The sequence below is a fragment of the Bactrocera dorsalis genome, chromosome 4 (genome assembly GCF_023373825.1).
Source record: "Bactrocera dorsalis isolate Fly_Bdor chromosome 4, ASM2337382v1, whole genome shotgun sequence".
NCBI lineage: Eukaryota > Metazoa > Arthropoda > Insecta > Diptera > Tephritidae > Bactrocera > Bactrocera dorsalis.
The window spans coordinates 70899453-70922284 of record NC_064306.1 but is presented as its reverse complement, the minus strand read 5'-3'; the positions used below and the strand labels follow the sequence as shown (position 1 = coordinate 70922284).

The window sequence follows — 22832 nt, the reverse complement described above, 5'->3', positions numbered from 1 at the left end:
TTACCTGTCTTTATATTCTTATAACGATAACTTTGACCCCCAACCCCACAAATTTCATAGCGCATATATGTATGTATGTACATACATTGATAATTATTTAAATATTTGCATAGATAGCATATGGGCGCTCTAAATACACACGAACACACAAACATAGAAAACAAGTGTAATCATCTGGCGCGCAACGACCAACCCCACTATTATCGTTTATAAAGCTTGCATATACTCGTATGTACTTACCTACATATGTATATGTGTGTGTATGTCATGGCCAAGTGCGTGGCCAACTCAGAACAGCGACAGCCGCAGCAAAAGCAACAACAGCACGAACATTAAAAACGGCAGCAACGATGGCTGTATGCTTTTGAGCCAAATCGAGATGCGCTGCCGTGGAATCAGTCGTTTGCGGGTAATCGAGCGAAATGGTTGAACGATTCGGCTTGGCTTCACGAACGCAACAAAAGCCAATAGCAATAAAAACACACTAAATATACTTGTAAATATTGCTAAAATAATAATCTATGGAAAGTTGTATGAATTCTTAAACGCAAACATAGTGAAACGTGAAAACAAAGTAAAACTCATAATCAAAATTAAAAGAGTGCACGTAAAAACCGAAAGCTTAGGCTTGTGTATGCATATTGCTTGAATATGGTTGCGAATTCATAAGCCAACACGAAGGATAACAGCCACATAGAGCGAAGTTCTGTTATATATGTATGTATGTATGTATTCGGATTCGGTGGCGAATTGAGCGGCACACTTACATTTACATATATGCATGTAAAAACATGTCTACGAACATATGAAATTGAGTGAAATGTGTATTAGGTGCAAAACAAAAAAATAGCAAAGTGAAAAAATAAATAATAAATTTGTATATATGTATGTATGGATGAGTATGCATATGTTTGTACGCCTAAAATGTATCTATTAATACCGCTTCGCGTATGATATTACGTGTGTGTATACACATACATTTGGTGGCTGGCTAGCAGCCTATGCATATAATATGTCTGTATGGGCATAAGTGTGGTACACAACTGATTAGTAACTGATTCGCCACCGCCCCCACCACCCTCGAAGCGATTTTTATTGACCGCAAAAACTTGTGTTAAATGCACGTTAAATGGAACTGTGAATTGAAAGCCGCAATAGATTAGGGTGCTTGTGCGTTTAAGCCACGTTCAGCGCGCTGGGGCACGTAGCGCGTGCCAACAAAAGCAAACATATGTCGACGATAAATCATGGACAAACAGCTGCGAAAAATGCGCAACAACTCAAACCAGTTTCGCAAATTAGGCAATCGCCTGTTGCGCATTATTGGCCGAGCGGCGTACGGTGTCTGCTGCCGTCGCAAGGGTGTCCCAAGGGACACGACCTACCAAGGCCCATTGACTTGTTGTTGTTGTTTTTGTGCGTTTTATTTACGTTGCTTTGCGCCAAAAACGATTCAGTGAAGTTTCGGCTTCATTGTTGTGATTAAATGTTGTTAATACTCAGCGCACATATTGGAGCATGCAAATAACAGTATATAATCAGGCACATATGCCCGAAGTATGTACGGGTTTGCATAGCTTTGTATATAAATCAACTTTGACAGCTTGACAATGCGCAGTGTAATGAATTCTCTAAACTGAGTCATTCCTGCAACAAAAAAGTCAATGTTAAATTAAACAAAGAAAAACGTTAACGTCGGAGGCATCAAATGCTGCTTAACAAAAAAAAAGAATATTTTATGACGATCTCTATCTTGAGTTTGCTCTATCAGTTTGTAGCACAGCTATATATTTTAATGATCAGAGATGACACCATTGTTTTGGATAAAAATCTATGTGAATTTCATAAAGATATCTTGTCAAATAAAAAAGTTTCTTACACAAAACTTTATACTAAAGTGGGCCGATATCAACAATTTAAACAAATGAGCAGCTTTTTGAGGAGAAAAGAACGAGTGCAAGAGCAAAACTTCAGTTCGATATCTCACTCAGGGACTAGCTCGCATATGTACAAGTATATAGAGTTCGACAGACGCATTTGGCAAACTTACTATATCCTGTTTATTATATGTATGTATATAAATGTTCCAAGCCTAACTTTCATCCTTGGAAAGTTACACGTAGGATAGGCCATTTTTATTTCTAGGTTGTGTAAGTCCTTTGTCCATGTTCAAAGGTGTACAATAAATGCGTCTATGAGAATAACTTGTGTAGTAGTATGACCTTCTTCTATTTTACTTGTATCTTCTTTTGATAATAAAATTTTGATAATGAAATTTTATGGAAACTTTTCGCAATATACATATATGTATGTAAGTACAAAGCCTTACCCACAACATTTAAGAAAATTAGTTCCACAGGTTTGATACTAAATTAGGCGATGCCAAAAGTTTGTCAAAATTATGTAAGGAACAAAGAAATGGGAAGATTTTTGTTCCACAAAATCATAAATAATCATCATTAGTAAAATATTTCATAGCAATTTCTGCAAACTCGAGTCACGGTTCTATGGTAAGTCCACATTTGCTTCAGCATATTGATTTCACACTCGCACTCATACACACATATGTATGTATGTATTTATGTATGTGTGCCCAGTTCACACACGCCAGTAATATTAATTAATTTGTTGCCACCAGGGGGTTAAGAGCAGCATCAGACACGGTATAAACATATAACGGAGATTAATCTGAAACACATGTTTGTCGGTGTCAGGCGGGTGCCCTCACTGCGCCATGTAGCGCCAGGCAGCCACAACCACCAGCACCAAAAAGCGAGCGCCGCAGAGATTAAATTTAAAAATATTTATTTATGTCACAAAGAAATAGAGAGTGAACGCACCAGCGACGAAAATAGCCGCGGCGTCTACAAACAAAATAAATCACCTTTGGCGCAAAAGCTAAGAAAATCTTGTTGAAAAAAAATCAGAGAAAATAGAAGAATTAAATATAAAAATATGTAAACAAAAGACAAATAAATTATGTGCAGATTAAATACGTGGCGGCAAAAAGTGACAGTATAACAAATTCTTGATGACGACTTTCCTCATTTTAATGCAAATACATTTGTTCTTATTTGAATCCACTCAACTATACCACATTTCGCTTTTAACGACAGCCTGCAATGATTTGATAACAAAATGCAAAGCCTATAATTTGGCATTAGTGCGGCGGCTTACAGCAGCAGCACAGCGACGCCGCATGCGGCGAATTTGTCGGCAAAAAGTGATGTGCCGTAAGTGACGATTGTTGAATGTTCATGATGCCATAAAAAAGTCACTCATACGCCGTGCAGACTGGTGTGGGCGCGCCGACCAGCCGCAACAATCCAGCCCACAGGTTGTTGCCTTATCGGCCGAGCCTTAGCACTAACACAAGCGCAACGAAATACATGCTTAATGGCTCTCAAGCGCAAAAGTATATGTATGTATGTATGTATGTATGCATGATGTATATAAGAGGCTGTACCCTTAGGCAGTCAAGTGTCGGTGGCAGCGGCTACACGTTTCCATGTGGTAGTCAATGAAGTAACGTTTGTAAACACTGCCTTAAGACTTGTATATACATTTATATTATTATAAAGTATAAACGTCCATTATGTGCCGCTATAAAAATATAAAAGACCATAATGCAAGAGTAGAAATAATAATAAAATACGCTGTCGTTAACTACAATGTTCAACGTACATTTGTATATACGAGTATCTTCTTTCTATAGGTATAAACATATAGATATTCCAGTAGATAGAATTTATGCGGTTTCGCCTTTTCACACCCATTATTTTCGTATTGGCTTCTACAAGTACTTACGGTTAAGTCTTTGCAGTAAATCAAATTTACGATGCGGCTTTGCAATGTCTGTCCATCACTAGTCGTGCTGTGTTATTGTTTGTAAGCATATGCAACATGCTAAAGTGTTTAAGTCGACTTAAGTCATTGAAGACTATTTTAGTGATTATGAACAAATTATATGAAATTTGACATTCTGCTTCATCTTAAACGGTACTTTTAAACTGGAATCCTCAAATTTCCGTGCAATAGTGTTCAAAGATAAGCTTTCTTAGCTTTGCTTGGTATCAAATATCTGCCGTAGCTGAAGTCGACTTAAGCTATTTTAACAAATCACCGCAGTTATATCGTTATCAGTTATCGATTCACTTTGTTATTGTAATCAAAATTGTTGTATACCTATATACATAGTATACTGGCACCTGTTGGGAGTGATCACTTTTTTTTTTTAAATGTCTGTCAATGAGTCCATAAATTAATCCCTAAAGCATGCGCATACACGAGATAGAATCGATAAGATTTTTCTATCGGCAGTCAGCATGTAGTCTAAAATATATATATGTATATATATGTATACATATGTCGGTATATATTTATATATGTAAGTATGTATACATACATATATAGTAGATGTATAGTCGTGAGTAATAGACGGCATTTGTATATAAACATGTTCCCGCCGTCAAAATAAATGCACGGGCATACGTAAATATTCGCTAGAAGTGCGATAAACATTGAACAGATTCTATATTCAAGACTCAAAAATGTGTATTTAGACATTACCTTATAAACTAAGTATGTAGTATATTAAAATAAATAATATGTTCGACTAGCATTGGCAACAAACTTGCTGCATTAAGTCAAACGCAATGAAAGAAGAAGAAGAATTAAATGTTGATACGAGTATTTTTGTTTCCAAAATTTTTAGGGTATTGCTGGTAGTACAAACAATACACATTTACTTGTCATTCAGAATGTTTATATAGGGACTTTCGAACACAAGGCAATAGATATATGGTTAACGCCGTAATCTATACAATTTGCGAGTGATTTATTAAATATTATAAAATTTTGCACATACATGTACATTTGTTATAACAGTATATTAGGGGAATTTCTGATAACACATTTTCTCTTTGAATGTATTGCTAATTCCTTAAAGAAGTAAGCTTGCTACGCCCTTCATCTAGCTTATTTTTCTTGGCGCAGAAATGTAGGCAACAGTATGGAAAGAATAAATATAAAGGATTGCCTACAATTAGGCGCTATTGAGTTAAAATAAATTCAGAGGAAAATCTACATAATAGAGTTAACAGAGTAGATTTCATTAATAAAGAAAAAAGCGTTTCAAAAAATTTGGGCTATCCAATTAACAATAAGGTATACTTTAAAAACGGTTTCCGTGCAGTAAAAAAAATTTTGAAATTTTGTTGTTGACGTATGATATTTTTCACTAACATACCAGATATTGTAGAAGGAAAGGTTGAAAATTTGCGTTGGAAAATAGAAACAAGTAGTTTAGAGTTAAGTAAATAAACTTGTTAGCAAATTCCTTCTCTAGTTAATTAAATTCATACACCAAAATATTTTTTTACTTATGTTCTCCGTCCTCTATTTCGAATTATTAACATGCTGATATTTTTTTAGTTTGCTGATTTTACAAAGCAAATTTATTTAATTTATGCATAATTCAAGGTTGATCTCTAAAATAAGATAGCAAATAATTCTAAATTCATACAAACACTTAATAAACAACTCACCAAAGGAACTAATGCACAACAAAATTAATGTGTCTAAATATAAAACACTTATGGACTTAAATGAAACCACACTTTAAGCACTTGAACGTCAGCACAAAAACTCAAGCAGAATTGAATAATCTAAAACTGGCTTTGTTCTGAGTGTGGCTCAACAATTCATTAAGCACTTGCTACATATAATTCAAGTTAGTGTTCAAGATGATTTGGTGGTGTAGAAGATAGATGCACATATCTATAAGTTCGTGGCATAATTATGCACTCAGGACTTTTACTTAAATACTGGGTAGTCGAAGAAGTCTTTTCGTATTTTGTCAATAGATGTCGTTGCAGTCGTACTTGTATATTTCCGAATTAACATCTGCGATTCTTTGCTGAAACGAAATGAAATCGAATCATTTCTGAAGCAAATGGTAACAGGAGACGAAAAGTGGAACGGTCAAATACGATAATAATGTGCGAAAAAGATCATGGTCCAAAAGTGGTGAAGCTGGTGGAGTGTTTGATAGGATTGGGAAGGGATCATCTACTATGAGCTGCTATTCGAACGATTGATTCTCGATTTTACTATCAACAACTGATGAGATTGAAGCAAGCAATCGAAAAAAACGGATAGAATCAGAACAACGCTAGACCGCACACATCTTTGATGAATCGGAAAAGCTAGGAAAACTTGGCTGGGAAGTTTTGATGCATCCACCATATAGCCTTGACCTTGCACCAACGGACTACCATTTGTTTCGGTCAATGAAGAACTTCCTTAATGGAGTAAAGTGGGCTTCAAGAGAAGCCTGTGAAAATTACTTTTTCGCTGTTTTTCACCGACAAACCAGAAAAGTTTTATAGTGAGGGAATAATGTTTCTAGCGGAAAATAGCAAAAAGTGGTCGATGGTACATATTTGGTTCAATAAAGTTCATTATAAATATAAAAAAATGTATTGAAATTTGATTAGAAATACATAGAGACTTTTTCGTCGACCCTATATAGTCTTTAATTTTGCAGCAAAGTCCAGTTTTCATGATTATAATAATGTCCTATTATGACTTCTTGTTTCTAAGCCAAATCAATAAATTATTCGAACATTTTTACATTACTCTGGATCATCTCCGCATTGTTCTGGAAGCAAAAATTATAATTAATTAATAATTTTGTAAAAAGCAACTAATACTTCACTTTCAAACATAGACTAAGAAGGCTCAACATTGCTTCGTCTCTGGCTATGTCAATATTGTTGATATTTCTAAAAAATGCCAAACCATTGGTATGTACAAATGCGTTTCTTTTCATTTGAATAAAAAAATGGAATAATGAAAAAAGTTCGATATTCTCAAATAAAACAATTAAAACTTTAATTAAAGTGAATTTGTTGCTTTAGCTTCGTATAATTTGCCAATTACATGTGCATATTATTAATTGGCTACAAATAGTATCAGCCGCAAAGCATGCGCAAACAAACTCTTTATTACAACTCGAGTTACACACAGTGCACAGAGGCACCACACTGGACCCCCTCTTCTGCTCTTCTGCTCAGCACATAAATGAGCAAGGATAACATAATGGCTTACTCGGCTTGGTTCCGCCCCGCACTGCTTTCACTGCCAGTTCGACTTGTTTACTTTTTCTTCTACACAGTGTGCGCTGTGTTTATCCAAACATACATACACCCATACACATGTAAATATGTTTGTGTGAACATTATCACTGTGCTGTTACTGTCGCTGCTGCTTCTTCTGCCACTTTGTTGTTTTTATGCTCCTACTGCTGCGGCGAGTGCGGTGCTGTGTCGTTTTAATGGCTCCATATGGCTTACACGCGACTCAGAAAAGCTCTCAGCACTTTTAATTTAAAAGCTAAGGATGTGCCATGCCAGCACTCAGTCGCAACGCAGCGCCACGCGAGTGCAGTACGCCGAAAGTGAAGCAAAGGAGAACACCAAACTCAAGCAATCTTTCATTCTGGTGACTAGCAGTGGCAACGAGTTGCAACAGTATTGCAGTTTTAAAGTGAATGAGTGCATTTGGTGAATTTGTGTGAGTGGAGCCAGCTCTCTTAATTAGCAACTTAGTAGCCAACGAAGTTGCTTAACAATTGCAGCGCATAATTTCTACGAATACAAACGGATTCGCGAGTCAATAGCCGCTACCGTAAAGCAAGCCGCAAGCCTAGTAGTACGCTAATTAAGAGGAAAATGAAATTTGAAGAAAACAGTGTTTCTAAATTCTAAACTCATTAAGTCCACAAAGCGTTAATGAAGAACTAGTAAATAAACAACTAATTAACATACAAAACGCTGCGACTGAAAAGAGCGGCAACATCCAAAATTTCAAAACCAAACAAATGCTATTCGAGCTATGTATGGTAACAACAACGATTACAAAAACATAGCAATTGTATAATTTCGCAAATATTAATGAAGATTTATTCATTGCGCCCGCGGCTGGCTGCTGCAGTAACTTTGCTTGTGTGTCCGTCAGTAATTTATGGAGCGATCGCTCCTCCATGAGTCGTTTCGAGTTATTCAATGAAGCCACTGCTTTGGATTTTTTGTTTTTACTTTCAACTGTGCTGCTAATTGGTGGCTCTTCCGACCAGATTTACTGAAGTGACTGATATGAAGTAAATAAAAACAAAAAGAACATGTGTGCCGGCAGCTAAGCGAAACAGCGAGTTCCAGCCGGTATTATTTTATATGTACGAGTATTTTGCAACTGGAAACAAGTTCTGAAATGCACACGCACACGCGCGCCCACCAAACGAACACAAAAATTCGCGTGGCTTTTTTTTAAATTGTGACAACATATTGTTTGCAATTTTCGAAAATATACTTTATATCGCTGTGTGTGCGGCTTCTAGTATTTCAGTGGCTTTTTAAGCAATACGATTCTAATTTTGTGCCGACAAGTCGACCCTGATCGCTGCTTAAAAATCGAGCATAAAATCTTATCTTGCTGTTACTTTAACTGCTAGAAGTGAAGCTTTTAAGTTGCTTTTATGTATTTTTTAACCGCAAACAAATGTTTTTAAGTCATAAGTGAAATTTTTCAACGAAATTTTTTATTTCTGTTTATTGTTTGGTTGACATATTATTATGAATTGGATTATAATTTGCGTCATTGGTTTGTTCAGCAGTTCATATGACCTCTGCATCGCTTCTTTCGTTCCGAAATTTTCACCAAAGCAAACCACAATAATTGATAAGGATTATATTTCTTCTCAATTTAGTATTTCGGAGGAAATTCTAATTTACTTGTTGCCAATGTATATTGCATAGAATTGCTTTAGTTATGCTCACATCAGAGCTCAGAGAAGGAATGAAAATAACTGCCGTCACAATAGCACTTTTTACCAAAAGCAATTTGTTGCTGTCACTTAGCACAAACTTACAACAATGTGTTCAATCGACATAAACTTGCTGAGCACTAAAATGGATGTGTCAGCTACAGGAAAATTCATTGGAAAACGTTAAGTAAAAGAGAAGTGAATTATGTAGTAAAAAGCATAAGAAAGAGAAGATATATTGCGAGGAAATAAATAGTGAATTCCTTTATTCAGTTCAATATTTTTTTTCGTGCATTTCTGCGTATTTGGAAAGTGAACTACAAAATCTGTGCATTAAAAATGAAGAATTATGAGTCTTGTGCTTATACACACACACTTGTTAGATATGACTTCAATCCCGTAATTAAGAGTCATGCCAGCAATATATATTTATAAATTGGATATGCTATTTTTAATAAGAACTTTACTTTATCAAAGTGCGCTTTTTATGAAAATATGCCACTAATCACGATTATATGTAGATTGGAAATCGCTTTATGAATTATGATTTTTAGGAATTTTTAAATCTTTAAATAACTTTGCGTTTCAAGTGGACACATGGTCATGAAAACTTACTTATGTACTTCTTAAAATCGTCTCTTAATAATAATTAATATTATTAAATATAAAATCTTCACTCATTAAATCTCGATGCTCAACTTTTTTCTCGTTGAACATTTACGGCCCACTGCTGTTAAAATTTATTTATTTAATTGAAAAATTGAGCAAAAAAGTAGTAAGACTTCTTTATTTAAATTTCGCGCGTAAACCCATTCGTCGAAATATTTTTTTTTAGGTTGTTGTGATTGTCAGTGATATTTTTGCCAAATTTCACATCAAAATAATCATTAATGTTTTGTTTACGTTTGTCTTTCTGAAGTACATTAAGCGCATTCGGCGATGAGTGAAATTATTCAACAAAGAAGTTCCATTAAATTTTGTGTGCGAAATCAAATTTCTGGTGCCGAAACGTTCAGAATGTTGGAAAAAGCTTCGATGATAATTCTCTATCGGTAGCAAGATGATTTTGTTTGGTAGAAATTATTTAAGTAGGGTCGAGAACGTGTTGACAACGATTCACGTCCAGCACGGCCATCAACATCAACTGATGATCAACACGTCAATAAAATATTTGAATTGGTGCTTGGGAATCGACGATTAACAGTCAAAGATCTTACTGGCATCGTTGGAATATCGAAACGATCAGTAAAAATCATTTTAAAAGATCATTTAGGCCTAAGAAAAGTGAAAACATGATTGCTTTCAAAATTGCTTAATTTTTTCGAAAAACTGCGTCGCTGTAACGTCTGTGAAACAGTACTTTCCGATTGCCGGAATATCATAAAACATATTATGACTGGCAATGAGTCTTGGATCTATGCTTACGAGATGTGGAATTGCTCCCGACTGGCCAAACTATCAATAAGGAATACTTTTGTTTTTTGCGTCGTTTGTCCGAAGCTATTAGTACAAAAAGGTCAGAGTTATGGGCTGAAAAGTCTTTGTTTTTGTACTGCGATAATGCACCGTCGCATACTTCATTGAATCTTCGTGACTTTTTCCCCAAATTTTCATCAACATCGTGCCGCAACCACCATATTCGCCCGATTTAGCTTCGTGTGACTTCTGGCTGTTCAACAAACTCAAACTCAAAAGCAATGGAAGACATTAAAGATGAATCGCTACGCACATTGAAAGGTATTCCAAAAACTGAGTTTAACAACTGTTTCGAGGATTGAGGAAAACGTTGGACAGAAATGTCTTACTAATTTTTGCTCATAAAAATTAAAAGTTATTTCGTTATTTACCCACAGAACGTTCAGACTACAACACGAAAAGACGTAAAAATTGGCACAGTTATTCGTTTATTCCTATTGGTGGATCTAACGAACGCTTTTTTTTTTGCAAAATCACCTTCAATGTTGCAATTATATTCGGTGAAATAAATTTCAATTTAAAAAACTGAAATGCAAATGCTGTTTGTAAAATAAATTTCAGAATTGAAAAAATTTATTTCGGCAGATATGATATGTGTGTTCCAAAATATAACAAAACAAAAAATGTTAATTCGATGATGAGCGCGTTATTATTGTTAATAATCTTTGATATTTATTCAAGGGGTTAAATGCTAGCGTAGCCGCGGGAACTATTTTCCAAAATAATTTATTATTCAAAAAATTAAAAAATTCTTCAAAAGCATGTTTTTGAGATATTCATAATATGAACTTTAGAATTTCTAATGAAATATTTTTTCTTATTTTTTTTTGTAGGAGTTTCTTTAATTTATTAAAAAGTTTAAAACCAATTATTAATTAGATACATTTAAAATTCACTTGTAATTACTAAGAAACTTTAATCACAATATAATAAGACTTGGGGGTTAAAGTTTACGACTTTCACTCAAGCTTTCAATGAAGCAAATAACGGCATGTGAATCGATCAATCAATTCAGTTAATTATATATTATAAGAGCATGAGTGAATGTGTGCATATGTGTTAGTAAATAAGGTAATTAATTTGCTCGTTAAATTATAATAATTAATTACAAACTCTAAAGTGTTAATTACCAAAAACAATCGTTCGTAATTTGAAATCATAAACACTAAAAAAACACAAACACATCAAAATATTTATTTTCGCGTATGTCATATGGTACATAAGTGTAAAATAAACAATTTAAAGCATAAACCCGAAAATAAAATGTGTTTAATCATATCTAAGTTCTATCAAAGACAGTAAATATATTTATTTGTAGAAGCGAGTGAAATAAAAAACGGCACTTGTAATAAATCAACCGTTCGATAAATCAAAAAATAACACAAACCAGCAGTCTCCTGACACCGAACAGTGATTAAGATAATTAGCAACCAATGAGCGCAGCTGTGAAAGTTCCAAATAATTAGAACTAAAACAAATCTCGCTTCGGAGTGAAATATTGTGCAAGCAACGCCGTAGAGATAACTTTAGCCAACCGGCTCTGGCACAACACAGCAACAAGACGCCGCAATGCCAGACACAAATAAATTACTGAATAACGGTTATCTGCGCACACCGCACATCTTCGGCCTAAGCACCGGCAGCAGCATGGATGACAGCGGTGCCACAGCGGCCAACTCGCCACTGCTGGAGGACAGCAGCGGCGTCGCCACAACTGCACTATCGGACGACAAACTATTGAGCCTGCAGCAGAATAGTCGAAACCTGAACAACAGTGCCGCGAACAACGGACCACACGTCAAATTGCCTATGGTCGTCTACTTGGGCAGTGATAGCGGTGGCGGTCGCGACGTTGGTGGTACAAACATGGGCACAGGTTTAGGTGGCGGTATAGGCAGTGGCGCAGCACGCACAGCGCTACAGCGCAACGTACCCTCGCCCTATCAGAGCACCACAGCACCGATGCATCTCAGCCACCGCAACCATCCCCACCAGCACAGCGACTGGTTGACCAAGGAGCCTACGCAGCGGCGGCGTTTGCTTATTTTGGCTGCGGCCTTCACGGTGCTTGGCGCTGCGATCGGCGCCTTGGCGATCTACTTTGCGAGCAGTAATCGTTGTCATTCGTTGCCCATGGCAGGCACGGCGGTGAGCGTCAGTAGCAGTAGTAAGGACACGGAACCTAAAGGTAAGTGGCGTTGAGGACGGCGTTTGCAGATAATGCTAATCATAACAAATAAATTCATGTTATTTATATTTATGAATGTATAAAAACTGCTTGCGTATGCACCTATATACACACACATACACATGCCAAATGTATGCTCATTTGTTGGGGACTCATGTGCTTATAAATGTTGCGTATACGCCATGTATCCACCACAGTCTTACTTTAATGCATCGAGTGTGCGATATTTTTGGTTAAAGCAGGAATTGTACGACCACAGGTGCCATCTAGAATACAAAAATCGAGAAGTTATAACATCGAAATGGCTTTATAACATTTTAACGTCGATAGTACTCCACCATGCGAAGCTAAATTGTTCTTGGGAAAAATCGATTATGCTTCTGCCGGAGATGCTTTGTAGTTTTTGACGGTTTTTAGCGAACAAATAAGAAAGAGCTTGAGTTTTAGTAGAACTAGACATCATATAGATATTTTATATAACTTTATTTGAAGAAATATATGAATATTAGGTAGTTCCAATTACAAATCTCTGCTATTGCGCAGAAGATGAATAATAATATTGGTTCAGTAGCTTCCTAAGCAACTCGTTAACAAGTTTTAAGTTTTTTTTTTTTGTATTTTCGTGTACTTTTTAAAAAGAGCAGTAAAGAAAAATTCAAATATGATAGTTCAATAACCCTTATCGTATAAAATGTTAATGACTAAAAAAAATAATTAATAAAAGCTGGCAGTGAACTAAACACACACTCTTACTCCGATCAAGATAAGTTATCTGCAACAAAGGGGTAAAGCAAATTTATCTTGTTTGTGGAGTATCTCATCGCTCGACATTTCAGCCATTCTCATCAATCAATATGTGTAATCAATGGGCTTGGACATAGATATAGACGAATCGCAAATCTATGAGCGATATACAGACATATTTGTTAATATGTCACCAATAAATGACGGAACATTGCCTCGGTCTTCGATCATAAACTTCATCTATATGTTTGTACTGTATACATATATGTCTATATATATGTATGTATATACTTATAAGTACTTAAATATAATGTACAATAATTAAATTATATCAAAGCACAGATAAAAAAGCTTTTAGGTACATATATATGTACTCATGTGTGTTTATCTGCGAACATATGTTGGTGTTGATATATAACAAATGCGTAAAATGTATATGACAGACATCAAACCGATAATGTTAGAATATAAGCAGCCAATTTATGGCGAACGGCATTTGCGTGTTGGATATAAACAAATTTGGCGGCTGTTAGAGAATATAAACATTATTTATATATTATACTTATCTAAACGCATAATGCACCTCCTGGTTCGCTTAAACATTTAATATTTTGGAGAGCCAGTAAAGAAGAAGAAGAAATAGCATTTTTACGTACTTATGAAGAAATTTTTTATACAGATGACAACACTTAACTCAAAAAGGTTCCAACTTCAAAGGAAAATGCTCGTAATTTCAATAAATATAAAATTATTAATTTCATTACTTTCTTGAGTAGATCCATCTGATCTCGGTAGATGGCAACCCTTGTATCTTCATACCCTAAATAAGGTATATTAAGTTTGCAAGAAAGTTTGTAACATACAGAAGGGAACTTCGGAAACCCTATAAAAAATATAGGGTAGTCGTAAAAGTTTTTTCGTATTTTGTCAATAAATGTCGTTACAGTCGTATATCTCCAGTGCTACAAATCACACTGTGCCATAACGTATAGTGTTGGAAAGGTTATAGGAGATTTTAAGTTTCATTTACTTAAAAAAAATTTAGTTCGGGGAAGTTGAAAAAAAGTTACAGTTGTTCAAAAATGAGTGAAAAGAATGAAGAAATTCGTAATGTCGTTGAAAAAGTCAATGAATTTATGGAAAAAATTGACCAGGATCGTCATATAAGCAGCCATGACATCGCTAAGCAATCTAACATTTATCATCAAACGGTTTTAAACCATTCAAAAGACTGGCTACAAAAAGAAGATCGATGTTTGGGTACTACGTGAATTGTCTGTGAAACATTTAATGGACCGAATTAACATCTGCAAACCATTTCTAAAGCGAATGGTAACAGGAGACAGAAAGGGGTTCAAATCTGACAATAATGTGCGAAAACGATCATGATCCAAGCGTGGTGAAGCACAACAAATGGTCGCAAAGCCAGGATTGACTCCTCGAAAGGACATCCTGAGTGTTTGGTGGGATTGGAAAGGAATCATCCACTACGAGCTGCTCCAGCCTGGTCAAACGATTGATTCTAGATTTTACTATCAACAACTAATGAGATTGCAGCAAGCAGTCGAAATAACGGTCATAACTGATCAACAGAAAGGGCTTCGTCTTCCAACGTTAGACCACACACATCTTTGATGACTCGGAAAAACTGGGAGAGCTTGGCTGGGAAGTTTGGATGCATCCAACATATAGCCCTAACCTTGTGCCACTATCATTTGTTTCAATCAATGCAGAACTCCCTTAATGGAGTAAAGTTGGCTTCAAGAGAAGCCTGTGAAAATTACTTGTCGCATTTTTCGCCGAGAAACCAGAAAAGTTTTACACTGATCGAATAATGTCTCTAGCGGAAATATGGCAAAAAGTGGTTGACCAAAATGGTACATATTTATTTATTTATTAGTATAAAGAAAAAAAATTAGTTGAAGTTTGATTAGAAATACGAAAAGACTTTTCTGACTACCAATATATAAATAAAAGATCTTTTCTTCCTTCTTAACTTACACTTACCCTATTTCAACTTCAAACATTTTTAATACCAAACAATTTGGCTAAAAAGAAGTGAATGCTATAAGAAATAAAGGTATACTTATATATAAGGGCTATATATTATATAAGGGTTTCTTTTTTTTATGTGATAATGAATGAAAAACCTCTATTCAAAAGTTTTTCAACCGAAACTTTTCTCAAATATTAAAAAATTGGGAATCTAATAGATACTTGATCAGTTTAACTGGCAACTCTGTTTGACATATGTGAGGATCAAAATTATCTAGTTATATTTTTCGAAAAAATCAAACTGAACTGTTTTCCGTTTTACAGCAAATGTTCACAACTGGTCAATATCATCTATATACTAAGGTCACCGTTAACTGATGTTGTCACTATTTTGTTACTCTTCACACTTGAAAACATTCAAATTGCACTGCATTCATACACATATAGCATATATAATATATACCGATGACAGTCGGAGAAGTAACTGGGTCAGTGCTCAATAAAATCGAAAAACATTTCAATTTGTTGTAATTGCATTCCTTTCCTTTCCATTTCATTCTATTCCATTCCATTCAACACAATTCTATTATATGCTACAAAATCGGTTTATCACCAAACCTCAATATACCAACACACACATACACACAGCCGAGTATATGCATATGCAAACTGCAAGCAACTAAGCAAGCAAGCGAGCGACCGTCAGAAAGGCGACGTCTAAACATATAGACATTTGTGGTAGCCAGTGAAGCGTACACTTAATATCCGCACCTTCTTCCATTGTTATTGCCGCTTCTCATTTCGTTGGCGCTTGTGCTTAGCTGACAAGGGCTGATGACGACACATGCAACAGTTGTCGCACGCGCCCAACAGGTAGGCAAACAGCCAAGCTGTGAGCGCGTAGCAAACAAACAGTTCGCAATGAAGCTCTTTTCCATTTTATAAATATGCATACATACTTACATACATATATATGTAGTTGTACATGTGTGTGTATAATTACTGGCGAATATTGCTTCACGAGATTCAATTTTAACGGAAGCGAATATATAAGAGCTTATGGACAGCCAAGAACTTTTTATAAGTATATACATAATGTATATACGATCTTGTAAAATGCGAACTCCACTTAGTCGCTTTAGTCAGAGAAGAAATCAATAACCGAAAGAAAGAAATTTTAAATTATTAAAAAGATTATTAACAACACTGAAATCGATAATTGCGTTATATTTCACACAAATCGCTGCGCTTTCTTATTATTTCACCCACAGCGACCAGTTACCTTGACTTGACGTCTTTGGTGGTCACTTAAGCCCCTTTTTAACACCGCTACTTCTCTTCTCAGTTAAGACTATTGTCCCCTCACAAAACTTGTAAGTCACAAGAGAAGAGAGTGCCGTTTCTTACTCTCTCAAAAACGGAAATTAGCAAAGTTTCGCGTGCACAGGAATTTATATAAGAAAACAATCATTAGAACCTTTGATTTCTTGGATTCTTTGTGTGCATCGTTCGTCACCTCGAATGCAAAGTACATTTTGGCTTTTGCTCGAACGAATCTAAAAAAAGTATAATAACTTTTTGATCAAAGCAGCGTTGGGTACAATAAAGAGTGAACGTGACTGGTTAAGTTTGCCGGAAAATCGAATGAAATTCCATTTCCTTTGCATCTGCCTTAATGTCTTTTACAGGGCACTGCGAAGTAGAGATTTGCATGCAGGTGCATTTGTATGCATGTATTTAATTCTACGTGCCAAGTGAAAACGTTGATAATTTAATGGTAATTTTAAAGAGCTAACCTTCAGTAACAACTATGACTTACAATTAATAATAATATTGGGTAGTCGAAAAAGTCTTTTCGTATTTTGTCAATAGATGTCGTTGCAGTCGCATATCTCCAGTGCCACCAATCACAAAGTGTCATACCATATGTATTAGAAAGGTAAGATTTTAAGCTTATTTAAATAAAAAAATAAATGCGGCGAAGTTGAAAAAAAGTTACAGCTGTTTAAAAAAATGTGAAAATAATGAAGAAATTCGCAAAGTTTTGAAATTTTTGTATAAAAAGAGGAGAATGCCACGCAAGCCAACAATGAAATACGAAACGACTTTTTCGACTACCCATTTATAAGAAAAAACTTCTGTTGGAGTGCTAGAATGTATACCACAAATAATTGTAAGGAATGTCGAGTTTGTAGCCTTGCTAAGATAAATACTCGGTTCGAATCGGTTCCAGTTACGAAGTCCGACTAACGTGGAATCCTTGGTTCACTCCATCTTGTTCCCTTATATGTCATCCATAACATTTTTGGTGACCTTATAGATGAACCCTAATATGTTTTCAACCGCAGAACGAAAACTTCAAGCACCTTTATTATTTTTTACCTCAATGTGGAGCGAGAATAATACATAAACATTTATAAGTAGAAGGAGACTCAAGCAGCCCAATTAAATATCATTGACGTCACAGAACTGCGCAACAGTAGTATCAATCAATTGTTGTTGCACACTTTTACACATTCTAAAATATTTTTTTTTTTTTTTCAGATTAAAAAATTGATTTTTCAAACCGTTTTCCATAAAAGTTCCGCAAACTCATCAACAAATCACGTATGCAATTGAGCGTTTTCACTGTTACGCAGCAGTTGCTCGAATTCCATATGTTTCCTCGTAATTAGATATACACCCAGCGAACGCTCGAGCAATTTAAACAGAGTTAATTTGATTTTAATGTACGGAACGCTCCGCTACCACTCAATCTGCTATCACGGCGCTCGTCATCGACACGCCAAAGCCAATCACGCGCACACATAAGCATTTACTTACATAACCTATCCATGCGTGAGTGTGTGCGGATGCTCATAGCCAATATTCCACTTTCATATCCGGTAAGCGTTTGAGCTGAAGTGTGCCGATCAGTTTGTAACATGTACATGTGCACACTCAAGCGGACATATGAGGGTATGTATTTGTACATGTATGTATGTGTGCATGGAGCAGCGTTTGTTGTCCATTAGTGCAGCGCATTGATAAATTGTTGGTAAGGTATGAGCGTACTTTTATCGATTTTCAATGAACAACATCGTTTAAAGCGATACTCTCGAGAGGAGTAAACATCCATATATAACGGTTTGCATGACAGGTCGTATGCGTACAACAATTCAATTAACTCACCTTCGACGAGTTATAGCCTCAGTTTGCTTGTCTATCCCACCAGCGTTTTACATGTGTATATGTCTGTTTGTGTTTTTATACTCCAGCAACATGTTGCTACAGAGTACAATAGTTTTGCTTACCTAACAGTTGTTTATATCACCTAAAACTACAGTTATAGGGTTGTATAAATATAGATTTGAAATCCGAGTGACTGTCTGTCCGTCCGTCCGTCCATCCATGTAACTTGAATAAAAATTAAGATACCTTGATGAAACTTGGAACACGTGTTCCTTAGCAAAAAAAAAAATGGAGGACGAATTTGTAGATGGGCGTAATCTGACAACTACCACGCCTACAAAAAGTCATTAAAACATATAAAAGGTCAAAACTGTAATTTAGTACAAGGGATTACAGCAGCAAGAGGTCCCTGCGGGCTAGAAATTAAAAAAAGGGGCTTGACCCGCGCTTTATTAGATTTAATGTACGTATCTCCTAAACCACTAAAGCTACAATAAAAAAATTCCCTAAGAATAAATCCTATAAGAACCGCTACCTAAGCCCGTCCTCTCCACATATAATATAACGTTTTTCTTAAAAAATACTAAAAGTGCGAGAAATCAATATTATATAAAATATGAACTTTTGAGATATGGCATCTCGAGTCTAAAAATTTTGAAAAATGGACCCAAACTGTCTCAGCCTCCACATTCCGAATATGTTGGCCCTAGTGCGTATGGCTGACATTTTGGCGAAAGTATCGGCCTATCTCGGGGAACATGTATCTTTGATAATAATATACCCTTGAGTCAAAAATGTGGCGGATCGGACCAATACTTCCTTTAGCCTCCATACGCCTAATATAAAGGTTTTCGAATTTCCAGTTGACTTTATACTACATATGTATATCAGGCAGTGTGGGAGTTATTTTAATGAAAGTGAAAGAGCGCATTTTTCCAACAACAGTGAATCTTTGTACCTAAAATGGGTAAGATCGAGTTGAAACTTGTCCTAAATCCCATATATCTTTTGCACCTGAAGGTTACGGCATTGATTCCTGCAAGTTGTGAGAGTATAAAACGTTCGGGTACACCCAAACTTTGCCCTTCCTTACTTGTTTAAATTTAACATTGTTACACATTCAGTAACTGACACTGCTTCATATTGCAAGCGTGTGTGACAGACTGCGGGTGACAGACCGACAATTTGCGAGGGTGGTTTTATAAGTTCATATGTGACTCTTTGAACTAACTGTTTGCTTTTTTTCAATCAAAAGTATCTATTTCCGATATATTATTTTTGTTCGACGTGGATTTCCCTTTCCTGCATTTTCCTCTCTTGTTTAACAACCCCGTCTTCATATTAACTACTTATACTGCAAACTTTCCAAAATCTTTGGTTTTATGTAAAGAAGTCCACATTGTTAAATAGACCTTATACTCTCCTATAAACATTACCAAGAGCTCTTATGAATCGTAATGAAATAACATCAACCACAAGCTAAAATATCCAGGTTTAATGAAGATTCGTAAAAGTCGTTATTAAGATAACCTTATATGTGGAAATTGGAATGAACTCGCTCATTTCAGAACATTTAGCTTCAACCACGTCACGCGCTTATCAAACTACCCTTATATACATATGTATGTACGTTTTTGACATGCCTGTCCGACTCCATGGCGTCAAGCTGTGGCTACTTGCCATCCCTCAGTGTGTTATGAGCTTGCAGCTGATGTCCTCGCCGCCAACTGGTTGTTTTTGCTCATGTCGAGAGTATTAAAATCTCGTTTATATCCATTGGTGTCACTTGCCACATCGTCCGATCACATAATGGTGCACGTGTACGAGTGCGGGAATATAATTGCATTCGCTTGTCATTTACTCTGCCAGAAGCCTGCGTAGAGCACATTATGCCATAATATTTAAATCCTCGAGGATAGATTGGCCAGATTGCGTTCATTTACTTCACTGTAACCACGGCGGGAGTTATTCCGTTAGGAGTGTTCGGCCAGCAAATAATTTGTATAAATTATCATAAAAGCTCAAAAAATTACTTTCAGTAAACGAAGTAAGGTGCATGGAGAGAAGGAAAATGTACTTTTTTTAGAGAGAGTTGCAAGTTTGGGAACACAAAATTGTAGAAAATTTGTCTAAACAGAATAAAAAATACATGATATACTCGTAAATAGTGAAAATAATATAAATGTAGCTTTGATAATTGAATCGTTTCGAAGAATTTCGGATAGGTTAATAATCGTTACTACTCTTTTTTAAACAATGAACTGGGTATATTAATTTTCCCACAATTTTTGTAACACCTCGAAGGAAAAGTCGGAGATCATTTGAAATAAATATATATCAGCATTAGCTGAGCCGATTTAATCTTGTTCGTCTGGATGTCTGCCTGCATGTATACGATCTAATCCCTAATTTTTTGGCAAATCAATCTGTAATTTTGCATCCGTCCTTTTTTCACCAAAAACCTGCTCATTTGTCGGAACAGCCAATATCGGACCACTATAGCATGTATCTCCCATATAAACTGAACGGTCATAACAAAGTTTGTATTTGAAGGATATTACAAGGTGTATTCCAAAGTAAACAGGTCTTAAACAAAAAAACAGAATTAATGCTTTTTTTGGCAAAATCAATTTATTTAATTCAAAATAGCCTCCTTATGCTTCAATACAGCTTTTTGCATGGTTCAAAAGCATGTCGAACGAGTGTATAAGCTCGTTGGACGGTATGACCGCCAGTATGCCGGTGCAAGCCTTTTGAATGGCCTCTACGTTTGCCTAAAGCTTTCCTTGGGCAAATGCATTTTTCCAAAAAGAACGAAGTCGCACGGTGCCATATCGGGTGAATGCGGGGAGTGGTTAATGGTTAAAATATGATTTTTGGTCAAATAATCGGTCACAAGCGTCGATCGATGAGATTGGATTCGGAGCAATTTTTGGTCGTCAGTCAATTTGTGCGGAACAAACCGTGTACACACCTTTCGTAAGCCCAAATGTTCGGTCAAAATGCGATAAATCGATGTTTTGGAGATGTTCGATTTCATTTCCATGAATTTCAATAATGATTTCGGCTGATTTTTGATGAATTCACGCACAGTTTCGATGGAATTTCCGGTGATCACGGATTTTGATTGGCCCACATATTGATCATCTTTTATGTGCTCACGACTATTTAGAAAACGATGAAACCAGTCGTGCACTCTTCTACGCATAAAACAAAATTTAATGTTGGCTCTTTGTTCGAAGCTCATCCTCGCTCCGATAACACAAACATGCTGACACTTAAACTTCACTTCCAATCAATGAAATGTCATGAAATTGTCAGGGGACAATCAATAAAGATAGAAAAATCTAACGCACCAGTCAACATATAGTTGGCGCCACCTGGGGCGCTAGATTCAAAAAGTCCTGTTTACTTTGGAAAGCTTCGGTTTGCTTTTCTTTGGTTATTTTTTACTTCAGTTTACTTGAAAATTTCCTTTCCGAACACAATTTCTGAAATATTACTTTGTCAATTAGAAAAATATGATTTTTATTGCCTGTTTCGATTATAAAAAATTTGATTGTGCAGTAATTACGTATTGTTGGAACTTGTAGTATATGATCAAATTAGACCCAGACTGACAAGTATTTTTTGTTTCACCTTAAAAATAATCTCGTTTTGAGCCAATTTAAGCATGCCTAATACACTTCGAATGGCTTTTAATGGCTTCAGTGAACTTATGGACCGTAATTCGAATCGAATTTTTCAGTGTCGAAAGAAGAAATAGATCACAGGGTGCCAAATTTGGGAAACTCGGTACCTGAGCGATAACTTTCGTTTAGCGTTTTTCCAAAAAGTCAGTCCCACAAAATTCGTTTGTTTACGACAAATTACGTCATGTTGACGCCTAAAAATGGTCACTATTTCTTATTGACCGAATGAGTTCATAGTGAACCATTCCACGTTAATGAAAAAAAAAAAAGAGAGATCATCTTGATTTGACTTTGACATGGTTTTTCGTTTTCAACTCACTCTTGAAGCATCATTGTTGGATGTGTTCACAAACACACGCCTTGTCACCAGTATGGTGCGTTGGTTAATGTAGGGTCCTTGGCTGCGTTTAATATCCCTCAAACCAATTATTCAAAATAATCCATTTTATGGTGCGAACCCAGCATTGACACGTATCATATTCAAAACATTAACCGAAATGTATTGAGAAATGAGAAATATTGAGATCCTCTGCTAAAAATTATTGTACGAATCTTGTAAAAAAATAGGTTTTGATTCGATTTGCGTGCGCTGTTAATATATCCGGGTCGAATTTTATCAGATTGCATGTCATCTTATTCCGAGACCAAAAGATATGAAATACCCTCATGTGAAATACTTTTTCAAAGTATCATGCAAAATTGGATAATGGTTTAATTCGCGCCATGTATCGTGCACTGCGAA

At 35.8% G+C, this 22832-nt stretch overlaps 1 protein-coding gene across 9 annotated transcripts in view; it reads left to right on the top strand.

Moving 5' to 3' along the window:
- The first annotated feature begins 330 nt into the window (after positions 1-330).
- Positions 331-22832, top strand: part of LOC105223031 (neprilysin-1) — a 31886-nt gene continuing 9384 nt past the window's right edge. The window contains exons 1-2 of one of the 9 annotated variants that reach the window (XM_011200624.4): positions 331-496; positions 11619-12488. In XM_011200624.4, the coding sequence (XP_011198926.2) occupies positions 11870-12488 (619 nt within the window). In that variant the 5' untranslated portion in view covers positions 331-496; positions 11619-11869. Of the gene's footprint in view, positions 726-7425; positions 7899-11618; positions 12489-22832 lie in introns of those variants that run through there. The other 8 variants (XM_049456140.1, XM_011200622.4, XM_011200623.4 and 5 more) reach the window with 8 other exon arrangements.